At 35.7% G+C, this 12,792-nt stretch overlaps 1 protein-coding gene across 4 annotated transcripts in view; it reads right to left on the reverse strand.

The window, feature by feature from the left end:
- RASA2 (RAS p21 protein activator 2) overlaps positions 1 to 12,792 on the reverse strand; it is a 117,587-nt gene that overhangs the window by 83,873 nt on the left and 20,922 nt on the right. For 3 of the 4 annotated variants that reach the window (XM_089911061.1, XM_022582642.2, XM_022582641.2), the window contains exons 2-3: positions 9,977 to 10,094; positions 5,555 to 5,658 (exon numbers count right to left, since the gene is read on the reverse strand). In XM_089911061.1, the coding sequence (XP_089767187.1) occupies positions 5,555 to 5,658; positions 9,977 to 10,094 (222 nt within the window). Of the gene's footprint in view, positions 1 to 5,554; positions 5,932 to 9,976; positions 10,095 to 12,792 lie in introns of those variants that run through there. The other variant, XM_089911063.1, reaches the window with a different exon arrangement.

Genomic DNA, 12,792 nt, shown 5'->3' on the forward strand with positions numbered 1-12,792 from the left:
TCTAATATTCTACTGAAATTCTCTTATAACATTCTAAACCATGGGGAAAGAAAAACAAGTTAACCAGTCTACTAAGATAACCATGGTTTAACTGCTTAAGCCTAGATCCCTCTGAAAACTAAAATAACTAGAAAATACACATTAGAAGGTTAAATATATATGTTTTAATATTATTAGGATCCTCACTGGAAATGGCATTTTATTCTTACATGAAGTTTTTCTCTTCTCTTTTTCTCCTTTTTTAAGGGAAGAAGACACTATAACTTAGGACAATAAATCACACAGTAGAAGACTTTTAAAGCCTTAATTTTACAATTTTCTACCTTTTTGCAGCTTGGTTCCTATGTTTCAAGTTTTCAATTAATCTATAATCAAGTTTTCATACTAACTGTTCCTGGCATATAAGGATTCCTAATATGAAAAATGATGCCCCATATTAATAACAGTTATTACTTCCAGGAAGGGGACTGGGAGGGGAGTCAGTGGCCAAAATTAATTGTCTGTAATACTATAATTAAAATTTTTTTTACAAAAAGGAAAATATCCATATATTATTATACAATTAAAAATAAAAAACAAACAGGCTGGGCTTCCCTGGTGGCGCAGTGGTTGAGAATCTGCCTGCCAATGCAGGGGACACAGGTTCGAGGCCTGGTATGGGAGGATCCCACATGCCGCAGAGCAACTAGGCCCGTGAGCCACAACTGCTGAGCCTGCGCGTTTGGAGCCTGTGCTCCGCAACAAGAGAGGCTGCGATAGTGAGAGGCCCGCGCACTGCGATGAAGAGTGGCCCCCACTCGCCGCAACTAGAGAAAGCCCTCGCACAGAAACGAAGATCCAACACAGCCAAAAATAAATAAATAAAGCAGCTTTCATAAAAAAAAAAAAAAAAAGGCTTTTAAAGCTATTCAACAAGTACACATTCTTAGATCTTCTTAAGTTTAAAAGGTGGCTCTCTCAACCCTAGCTCAAATTTCATTCCCAGAAAATGCTATGGCACTGTTTAGCCTACAACTGGGCAACTCAGTTATAAAATAATTGAGGGAACTCAATTTCCAGTAGCTCAAAATTTAAAAAAAAAAGTGCCGCGTAACTTTATGAGTTAATGACAAAAGAAAAATACGTTAAAGTAAAAAAAATGTAAAAATTTATAAGTGAAAATATCAAGATTATTTTCCAACTTTAAATTAAAGGCTATGTACGAACTGTGTTTACTTTAATAATAATAATTCCTATCTGTAAAAGGAAAAAACAATTTCTACTAAATGTAGAAATTTTATTTCTTAATAAGAATAAACTTTTTTTTTTTAACAGTTCCCACACCAAGTTATGGCCTTCTGATACCACTCCTCAAAGGACTGATTTTTACTTTAAAAACAAATAAAAAAACAAAACAAGGGCAACTTTTGGAAATCATAATTATAAACCTCAACTAAAGGCCTTTCCAAGAAATACTATATAATGACTACTTGTAAATAGGTAATGAAAATTACAAAACATTTTCTTAAAATGTTTAGTCAATCAAAGATACACACTCTCTCAAGGGTCATTAATAATCACCAACAGCCTCTATCCAATCTTTATCCTACTCTACCTCTCTCTAGTCTTGTCATTAAAAGATCTCCTTGCCTTCCGAGATATTCATCTCTTCTCTCTCTCTTCCAACTTCCTGATACATTTAATCAATCTTCACTAAAGCCACATTTTCCCTGCAACCCTCCTTAAATGCTCCCAGGGCAATTTCATTCATTCCAGTGGAGGCTTCAAGTATCACTCAGTGCTAATGACTCTGAAATCCATACCTCCACATCAAATCCAGATTTCTTCTCTGAGATTCAGATCTGTATTTCCAACAGTCAACCAACATGTCCACCAAGATACTCCCCAGGTAATGCAAGTTTAACTTGTTTGAAATCAAAGTCATCATCTCCCTTTCCCATCCTGAATGCTCCGTATCTCAGTTAATGACAACCATAGAAACAAGACCATTTTTAACTCTTTCCCTTCTTATATCCTCTTTATCTTCTTAGTACCTAAATCCTATTTAAAGCTACTCCTGTGAAGTACATTCCCTCATTTGCATTTCCACTGCCACTACCCTACTCATCTCATTTGATAATAGCCTCCTTGATGGCCTCCCTGCCTTTAACCTCTCTCCATTCTAAAGCATAAACTATAGATCAGGGGTCCCCAACCCCCAGGCCATGGACCCATACTGTTAGGAACCGGGCCGCACAGCAGGAGGTAAGTGGCAGGCAAGCGAGCAAAGCTTCATCTGTATTTACAGCCGCTCCCCATCGCTCACATTACTGCCTGAGCTCCACCTCCTGTCAGATTAGTGGCATTAGATTCTCATAGGAGCACGAACCCTACTGTGAACTACACAAGCGACAGATGTAGGTTGCACGCTCCTTATGAGAATCTAATGCCTGATGATCTGAGGTGGAGCTGAGGCGGTGATGCTAGCACTGGGGAGCGGCTGCAAATACAGACTATCATTAGCAGAGAGGTTTGACTGCACAGAGACCATAATAAATCAACTGCTTGCAGACTCATATCGAAACCCTGTCGGTGAGTGGCAAGTGAAAACAAGGTCAGGGCTCCCACTGATTCTGCATTATGGTGAGTGGTATAATTATTTCATTATATATTACAACATAATAATAATAGAAATAAAGTGCACAATAAATGTAATGTGCTTGAATCATCCCAAAACCGTACCCCTCCCCAGGTCCATGGAAATACTGTCTTCCATGAAACTGGTCCCTGGTGCCAAAAAGATTGGGGACCGCTGCTACAGATGACCTATTTAAAGTAGATGTTCATATACTTTAAAAATATGTGTATATATGGTTATATATATGTATATATATGTATACACACTTTAAATACGTAACCTATAGACTCTGAGTTTGTAGTTTGAAAGTTATTGTTTACACCACAGGAAGTTGTTAAACTACAAAACTGTATTCATATATGCAGTTATATATGATTTTTAAAAGGTTCCTCATTCTTAAAAGGCTCAACACTACTGTCTACAGGATAAAGTCCAAATTCCTTAACACAGCTTTGAGGGTCCACCACAACTTGGTCCAATTCATATTCCCAGATTCACCTTCTACCACCCTTGGCCTAAGTGATTTACATTTTCCAGCAGATACACCACAAACATGATCCACTTTTTCTTCTCTGCTTCTGCTAATCCCTATTATCTTGAAACTTCTTCCTTTTCCTACCTAGGTAGTCTCTGTTAATCCTCCACCAAACGTAATTAACTCTTCTTTACTCTGTGCTCCCAAGTACTTTGTTCCTACCTCCAGCACAGACCCTATTAAATATATTAGGATTAGAGTATAAATCAGCCTGAAAACCTGGGAGCAACTTGAATCTTATTCACCATAATATCCCCATCTTTTGTATGCCACACAGACAAGTGTTTGTAAATGTTTGTTTAATTGAATTAAGGATGGAGCCTCAGCGGTGATCCATAATTAAGGGTTTGCTACACAGAGAAAAGTCTACATATAAGTAAAGAAGTCAGAAGGAAGACAACTAGGAAAATACAATGTCATTAAATTGCCTTTTCCTTGGCTTTCAACAAGTTGAATAAGCAATCCAAAGAGTCTAATGTGACACAGAGGCAGACGAGGATTGAAAACTATGAAAATGCCTTTTGTGACAAAGTATTTGTTATGTATATAGCTGACAGAAGTTAACATATTTATCAAATATGGATGCATAAGAATAAATAAAAGATAAAATTCCATCCAAAAGAAAAATAAGCAAAAGAATTAACAACTAATTCCTAGAAGAAAAATGTAAAAGACCAATAAACACATGAAAAAATTCCTCAAGTTCACTAATAATCAGAAAATACAAGTTAAAATGAAATATTTCTTTCACCTATCAAACCGGAAAAAAAAATTTTTTCAATGATAATATCCAAGAATGACCAGGGTATGGTGAAATGATTACGCCCATGTCATGTTTGGGGGAATGTAAATTAGTACAGTATTTCCGGGAGCCAATGGAAAAATATATATAGAAAAAAACCTTAAAAATATTCAAACGCTTTGGCTCAGTATTTTCACCTCTAGGAATTTATCCTAGAAAAAAAGACATGCAAAAATTTATGCAGAAGGATGTTCATAGCAGCACCATTTAGAGTAACAAAAATCTGGAAACATAAATCTCTACCACGAAAAGAGTAGTTAATACATTCCTATAGAAAGGATATTTTAAAAATTACTTGTGAAAAATATTTAATGACATGGGAAAAGGATCATTAGATGATATTAAATGAAAAAGGAAAAAAACTTGAATAAATAGTACAATGTAATAATATAAATGTGTGAAATAAAGAATGGGAAGAAATACACAAATTATTAACTATAACTGTTCTTATGCAGTCATTACCAATCCCTTAGAACATGTAATAATTTTACAATTAAGAGAAAGTATTATTGTTTTTAAAAGGTTATTTTATCTGCTCTAAAATGATTTTTGGCAAACTTCAAAAACAAGTTTGTCAGAAAAATGCAGTCAGATTACAGCGATTTAAAAAGAAATAAGTAGGAAGCAGAAGGATATAGACCATTTGTTAAGGAATTCAATAGCAAAAGCAGAAACAATTTAGACGGTAGTTAAGAGGTCAAAGCCAAATAAAGCGTAATCATTTGAACTGTAGGAGATGAGCATGTTTCAAATGGGAAAGGAGAGATGGAGATGATGAAATTCAGGACACTAAAAAGGGAGAGTAATGCGTGTAAATTACAGACCTCTACCTGTTATTCAAAGATAGTAGTGCAAAGGCCATGAACGTGACAATATGTGGCCAGTTAGTTCTGTCCTAGTCGATGCCTACAGATCATACCTCAGACAATTACTTAAGAAACAGTTACAGGTCACCAATATAGCCAGAGAGAAGAATATGACTAGATTAAACCGAATTATTACTTCTATTAGAAAAACTTCAAAAACAGATGTTCTTTGGTGGGGATCAAATACTGTGATCTTTGTAAAAAACATTCTTTGAACCATTCAACAATATTTACAGAGCATTTACTAAATATAAGGCACTCGGGCAGTGACAGTCTCTGCCTTCATAAATATCATATATATTCAACTAGAGCACCTAGACATTAAACAACAAACTGATTTGTCAAATCAGATTCATATAAATCAGAGTTCTACCCAGGATCAAGCTTTACTAATAACATAAAAGAAGTAGACAAATAGACTCTGATACACCTGAAAAACAAACAAACTGATGAACAACTATAATGAATACTACAGAAAGGGACCCACCAGGTACTATGGAAACATATGGTACCATGACTAGTGGGAGATTGGTTATGTCACTTCCCTGAGGAAGTGTCACCCAAGCTGAGCATTCAAATTAAAAATCAGATCCACAAATGAACATGAAGTCTACAGGAAAGGATTAGAAAGTTGAGAATATATAATTCTGTTGTTTTCAACACTTTATACTTAGAGAAAGAATGAATATAAACATGAATGTTGTGATTAAAAGACAATTATGAAGAGTACATACCTATACGAAGGTCTCTTTGTAAAACATTCTTATCATAAACATAGAAAGACAAATACTGGAAAGTTCTTGGAATCTCAAAGTAAAATTCTTCACTGAAAAACGGGCTAAAGAGAAAAGGGGGAAAGCTCATTAAATTTAAATTCAGCAGTGTCCTCCTATAATATTTTCAATAAAATAAATTAAAATTACAGATTAAACACCATAAAGAAAAGCTTCAAGAGTTCCAAAATAATTCTCTATGCTAAGTTTCAGCTAAACCCTGTACAAACCAAGCTGAACTCTGAAAGGACCTCGATTGCCAGGCTGGGCTCTGAACAAACAGATTTCCTGGAGTCCTGTGGACAGAAGATCCAGTAACTGCCTGGGGTCATGCTCACCTAAAGTGGACACAAATGAGAGCTGAGGACAGTGTCATTCACACCATCATCATCTCAAAAATATGTAAATCACAATAATACATAACACCTAAAATGAATAGTGCTACGTAAAATGTTATTTTAAAACATACTTTAAAAAATTAAAATAGGTTATTTTTAATCAACTTTACTGAGGTATAAACTACATAAAATAAAATCTAATTTAAAGTACAGAGGTTAATGACTTGATTAATTTATAAACCTGTAGCGTGTCCATCCCAATCAAGATATAGTAACATTGCAACTCCCCACAAAGTTCCCTCTTGTTTCTCTGCAGTTACTCCATCATACCTGTCACAGGCAACCAGTGATCTGATTTCTAGCCCTAAAGATCTGGTGTAGGATTTCATATAAATGGAATCAAATAGTATGTACACTTGTGTCCAGCTTCTTTCACTCAGCTTAACGTCTATGATATCTGTTCCATCTTGCTGTGTATATCATTAGTTCATTTGTTTTAAGTGCTGGGTAATATTCCATTTATGAATATTCCACAATCCATGCTCCTAGTGATGGCATTTGAGTTGTTTCCAGTTTGGGCTATTAAAAATAAGGCAGCTATGAATATTTTTATACAAAGCTCTTTTATGTGTTCAGTTCTTTTGGACAGGTAACTAAAAATAGAATTGCTGAGTTAAAAGGTAGGTGAACTTTTAATTTATGAGAAGCTGTCAAACTGTCTCCAGTGCGGCTGTGCTATCTTGCACACCTACGAGCGAGGGATAAGAGCTCCAGCGGCTCCACGTCATTGTTAACTTTTGCTACTGAAAGCCTTTTTAAAATTAGCTACTCTACAACATTATAAATCAACTATACTTCAATAAAAAGTTGTTTTGAAAAAAAATAGCTATTCTAGTGAATGTGACGTGATAAATGTATATACCCGTGTAATCTCTACCCCAATCAAGATAAAGAACAAAGTTCCCCTGTGCAATGACTCACTCCATACTGTCACGGGAACCAGTGATCTGATATCTATCGTGACACATTATGTTCAAGAATGTGTAGTGACAGAAGTGGTTTTAAACTGCATTTCCCTGATGACTAACGATGCTGAATATCTTCTCCTGTGCTTGTTGCCCATTTGTATATCTTATTTTAGGAACGATTTGTTTGAGTTTCCTCCACATATTTTAAAAGGTTTGTCTGTCTTCTTACTGGGTTTTTGGTCTGTTTGTTTGTTTGCTTTAATAAATTCTGGATGCAAGTCCTTTGTCAGAATATTTTCTCCTAGGTGTGGCTTGCCATTTCATTTTCTCGACAGTGTCAAAGAGCAGAAGGCTCTGATTTTGATAAAATCCAGTTTATCAGTTTTCCTCTTTTATGATTGGTGCTTTTGGCATCCTAAGTAAAGAAATCTTTGTCTACCCCCAAGTTGCTAAGAGTTTCTCCTATGAAACAGCTTATTTTTCTAAGTTCATTTTAAGAATGCTCTTTTGATATTTAAATTCTCCTATGAAGACATGAATTTCTGAAATTCTAGTTAACATCTTTTGTCAAGAGTACCTCTTTCCTGAGAATGTTTAAAGAACAAAAGGTACTTTAAAAATGTCACCATAAAATGCAATCTCTTCAGGATGTCACAACTTAAAGAGAAGCTAAAATGCAAAGTAAATGACTCTTAAAGAAGTCATTTCTGACCCTGTCCAGAAAACAGTTGACTTAGCTTTTTAGTTGTTATAATACCCGGTCAACTTTTGTCAATATATTTTTCACTTCAAACGTAACGAAAATAAACTTAAAAGGTGGTCTGTCAAAATAGTCTTTCTAATTAGTCTCAATATAGCAATCAACACAAAAACAACTATTAGGCAAAGACAGGTTTAGGTATTTTTCTCCTTTGCATCATTTTATATACAATTGAAAATTTCCTTTATATATTACACATCCACACTCAAATATTATTTTTAAAACACATTCTAAAGTCAAATAAGAACAAGATGAGAATTATTCACTAAGTCATCTATATCACTGTATCATCACAATCTCAACAATCTAATCCCCACATCTGGGCGCCCACATCTTTATTTTATAAATTAATTAATTAATCAATCCATTTGAAAAAAAAGTTTTCAACAACGTTGGTTAGAAGCAATAACTAGACATATAGTTTTTATAAAGCAATACTCTACTGTTATCACTGACCTATAATCCTGCATATCACTCCTAAGGAAATTCCTGGTGTGGGGAAGAGAAGCACTAGGTACAAGAAGTGTTGCTACTCAATTTGTTTATAGACCACCTACTTCTTAAAAGGATTTGAGCTAGAGATTTAGGAGCTATGGATTCCATATGTGACTCCTACTTACCTGCCATGAAAAATTCTATATCCAGACTACCTATAAAAACTATAATATTCAGAACCCATAAAAGATCTAAATGATATCTACTGACTTTTGACTTAACAGCTTATCACAACATTCACTAGGGTAGAAAACACTGAAATGAAAGCAAGGTGAGCAAGGGTTTATACTACAAATTCTTTCACCCTATTCCACAAGGAAGAACGCTAGGAGGCACCTAGAATCCAAGAAACATGTAGTCTAATTATACTGAAATGACCTAAGGTAACCACTGCTAGCCTTAAAATATCTTCCAAGTTGCTATGCATCTAGCATAATAATTTAAGATGGATAAAAATACTTGGTTTTATCATTTCCCCCACACAAATATCTGGAAAGGCAGGCAAGAGTTCTGGAAAAATAGTAAGCTTATTTTAGTTATTCATTTACAAAGCTATATTACGTACTAGAAACTACCACAAATATTCAATTTATTGAAAATTACTAGTTTTGTATATAGCTGATTTTTGTTTGATACGGAATCAACATACATTAAATAACAAATTGAGATTTAAATAGTTTCAGGTCCCTATCCCAGTTTTGCTTCTAACTTCCTTTATTACATGCACAAATTATTCAGGCTTTTGGTGACTCAGTTTCATCATTTATATAAATAAAAACAAATTCTAATACAACAGGGATAGGTGATTTACGATTTAAAGATGTGAAGTATACTACTTCAAATCTCCTTGGATTACTAAATATTTCATCCACCATACGTTCATTCCAACAACTCTTCATTCCCTTATTTTAAGTCTTGTCTCTGAACAAGACTGCAGCCTTCCAGTACAGCTCTGCACTAGAATTATATCCACAAACACTGTTACAGGGAAGAGGTGGCACATCTCAATTTTATGGATTATAATTTACTATGATACTCTCGCAGTGCTATTACACTTCCAAAAAATGACAAATCTACGTAAGAGTTCATTCCCTTACAATGCCCTACTTAGTTAAGTGACTTTTATAAACGTTAAGGGGTAATTTATTCTCAAGAGAAATAAAATAATGATGTACTTTGAGAAAAGTTCAAATGAGTGGGCAAAATTTAGCCTAGAGAAAAAACTGAGGTATATTGGTAGTTGTTTTCAAAAACTTGAAAGAGTGTCACGTGAATGATGGATTAAACTTGTTCTCCAGAAATCCAAGGGACACAATTAGGAACAATTAAGAGGAAGATATATTTTGAGGCAATGAAAAGCCACATGAAAGCAAGCACTGTGGCTATCTTGTTCTTGTGGATGTATGAATAAATAGCACCCAGCAAGTTCTTGGCATATGGTAGGTTCTCCTTTTGCCAGACATTAATCAATTAAATGTAAGAGCTTTTCAAGAGTCAGAATAGTTCTAAGACCTAACAGGCTGCTTTTAGGAGGCAGTGAACTCCTTGGTCACTGGAACATTATTAAGCAAATGCCATATGACTACTTGTCAAAAATAATTGTCAGGAGGAACTAAGCGTAAGGCATTTAGTCCAGCTCAATGAACATTAAGGTTCCTTCAAACTCTGAGATTCTGTAACTCTAAAAATGAACTCAGAATCTATAAGGAAAATAAAAGTTTCAGATGAAGAAAGTCTTCTTGATGATTACAGTCAGGAAAATGTGAAAAATTTTTATTCAATATATATCATATGAATGATAATTTACCAATTTTTTACAAACCTTAAAGATTTTTCAACAACTTGGGTACGATAAACTTCTTCCTGGTCCAAATTTATGGTGCAGAAACAATCTCTCATTTTGTTGGGTCCAAGATATGGCAATAAATTTTTCGCTTCACCTGTTGGCACAAAAATTAAAACTGGTGTTAAAGATCACCAGCTGCCTCATGCTAAGTCTTATATGGGACACATTAAATCCAAAAGAACATATAAGATATAGCACAGAAGAAAAAATTAGTAATTAAGAAAGATAATCAACTTGGTCTAAAGGAATGTGGTGAGACAGAAGGGAGGAGCTGTGTGTAAAGGGGCGTGTGAGGTCATGTTATACCACCGTATCCCTGATCCTAGAAAAGAGCAATGTCCCCACTTATGTCCTCATCCCATCCCACCAGCACCACCCTAAAGACATCTCCACAATTAATCCCCCTTTCCTGTATCATTAATTTTCCTCTCTACTGGATCATTCCTGTAAACTCATAAACAAACTTTGATATTTCCCAATTTTTAAAAAAGCACAAACAGAAAAAAAAAAAACTCCCTTGACTCAGTCTCTTCCCTCATGATATCATTCCATTTCTAGACTCCCTTTCACAGCAAAACTTCTCAAAAACAATCATCTCTAGCCATTGTCTCTAATTCACCTTCCAATCATTCTTTGACCCTCTCCAATCAGCTTTTAACCCCATGACAACAGTGAAACTGCTCTATCTAGGGTCACCAATGCCTTCCATATTGCCAAACCCAATGGCATTTCTCTGTCCTCATCATACCTGATCTGACAGCACTATTTATTTAATATAAGTGAATGCTAACATCCCTCCTTAAAACTCACTCTTTTCTTGGCTTCCACAACACAGTAGTTTTGGCTTTCCTCCTGCCTCACAGACCTCTGCTGACTTCTTTCCCTCCTCACGTCTCTAAATGTTGCAATGCTTCAGGGCTCAGTTCTGGACCACCTTCTCTTCTTTCCCTATGCAAATTCCTTCAGTATATGGTGTTCATGCTGATGCCTCCCAGATACACTGCCTCCCAGTGTTTCCAGGCCTGATTTCTCCTCCTCAACATTAGATATGAATACTCAACTGCCTCCCTGGATATCCAGTAGGCTTCTCAAATTTAACAAGTCCCAGAAAAACCATCTGATTTCCTCCCCTAAAACCCACTCTCCCCACAGTCTACCACCATCTTCCTCTCGTTTTCTCACCATGCTCCCCAAACCTCCCACCCCCACGTCCAGTCCATCAGTAAATCCAGCAGAACTCCAAAATAAATCCCAAATGCAACCACTTCTCCTTGCCTTCATTAGTATCACCCTACAATCCACTCTCCATCAAGGAGTATGATCTTTTAAACATACTTTTCAAGTCAATTACCCCCCTACTCCAATGCCATTCCATTTCACTTAGAATACAATTCCATTTTTAAATGCCCATTTTCATGGTCTACACAGCCCTACTGAACTGTCCTCTCCTCTCTGACCTCTTCTCCTCCCACTCTCCGCAGTGTTCACCTTCTTTCCATTCATCAACCATGTCAAGCTTGTTCAAGCTTAGGGCATCTGCCTGAAATGCTCTAACCCTACATCTTCATATGGCTGCCTTCTCCTATCATTCAAGTCTCAGCTCAAATGTCACTTCCTCAGAAACCTTTCCTGACTATTTATCTAACGTAAATAATCCTGCTACCATATTCCATGTCTCTGTTTTCTTCAGAGCCTTTACAACTATCTGGAACTCTTAATTTTTACCTAAATGTTTATTTCTGGTTCCCTCATTCTTTGGGAGTTCTTGGTTTCCTCCTTCAATGCATGAGAACTTACTGAGCCCCAAGATCTAAAATAGTGACTATTAAATACTGAGAAATATTTGCCGAATGAATATTAAAGAATCAAGTAAGTCTAGTTTCGAAGTTCTTGTGACATGCTCATTGGCTAAAAGGACACACAAAACTGTGGGTGCTGAAATCAGACACCAGTGTACTAAATTAGGAAAGCAATGTAGCTGGCATAACGGAAAGAGCATTTCCATGAGAATCATGAAACCAATGTTCCTGTATTACCTCTGCTACTAAGTAGACAAATGACTTCAGACAAATCTCTGAAGAACAGTTTTCCTAACGAAAGTCTGGGCTAGATAAACTCAAGTCTCTTTCTGCTTACCAACTTTAAAACTAAAGGCCAGGGACTTCCCTGGTGGCCCAGTGGTTAAGACTCCGTGCTCCCAATGCAGGGGGCCCGGGTTAGATCCCGCATGTCGCAACTAAAGATCCCGCATGCTGCAACTATAGAACCCACATGCCACAACTAAGACTCGGCACAGCCAAATAAATAAATATTTAAAAAATAATAAATAAAACTAAAGACCATTTAAACCAATATCTTTTAAAGAAGTCTAGCAGAAACTTAAGAAGCACCTATGAAAAACTCAATAAACAAATGATTTTTTTTAATTAAAATTAGAAAAATCAGGGAACCGTCCCTCAGAGCTATCTGAGAGGCTGTCTCTCAGGCTTAAGTCCTGAGTAAGTCCACCGAATAAAACAGAATTCTCGAAAACTAAAAGTAGAATAAAATAAAATTAGAAAAATCAATGGAAAGGCACCAGTTAGATACTCACTGTTATTAAGTTTGTCATTGAGAGATTAGGAAAAAGAAATCAAGTTACCACGTCATAGAATAAGCATCTCAAGTCAAAATAAAGGAAATCTAATCTTTTAAATGACCCCCAACTTGCCTAATATAGGTTGGCCTTTACAAATTCACATTTCCTAAAAGGAAAAATAATATATATTTGAATTTGTATCCATCCATCTTCT

The sequence above is a fragment of the Delphinapterus leucas genome, chromosome 4, assembly GCF_059928025.1.
Source record: "Delphinapterus leucas isolate spDelLeu-1000000601 "Yukka" chromosome 4, BTC_Dleu_Yukka2, whole genome shotgun sequence".
In the NCBI taxonomy this organism is placed as follows: Eukaryota; Metazoa; Chordata; class Mammalia; order Artiodactyla; family Monodontidae; genus Delphinapterus; species Delphinapterus leucas.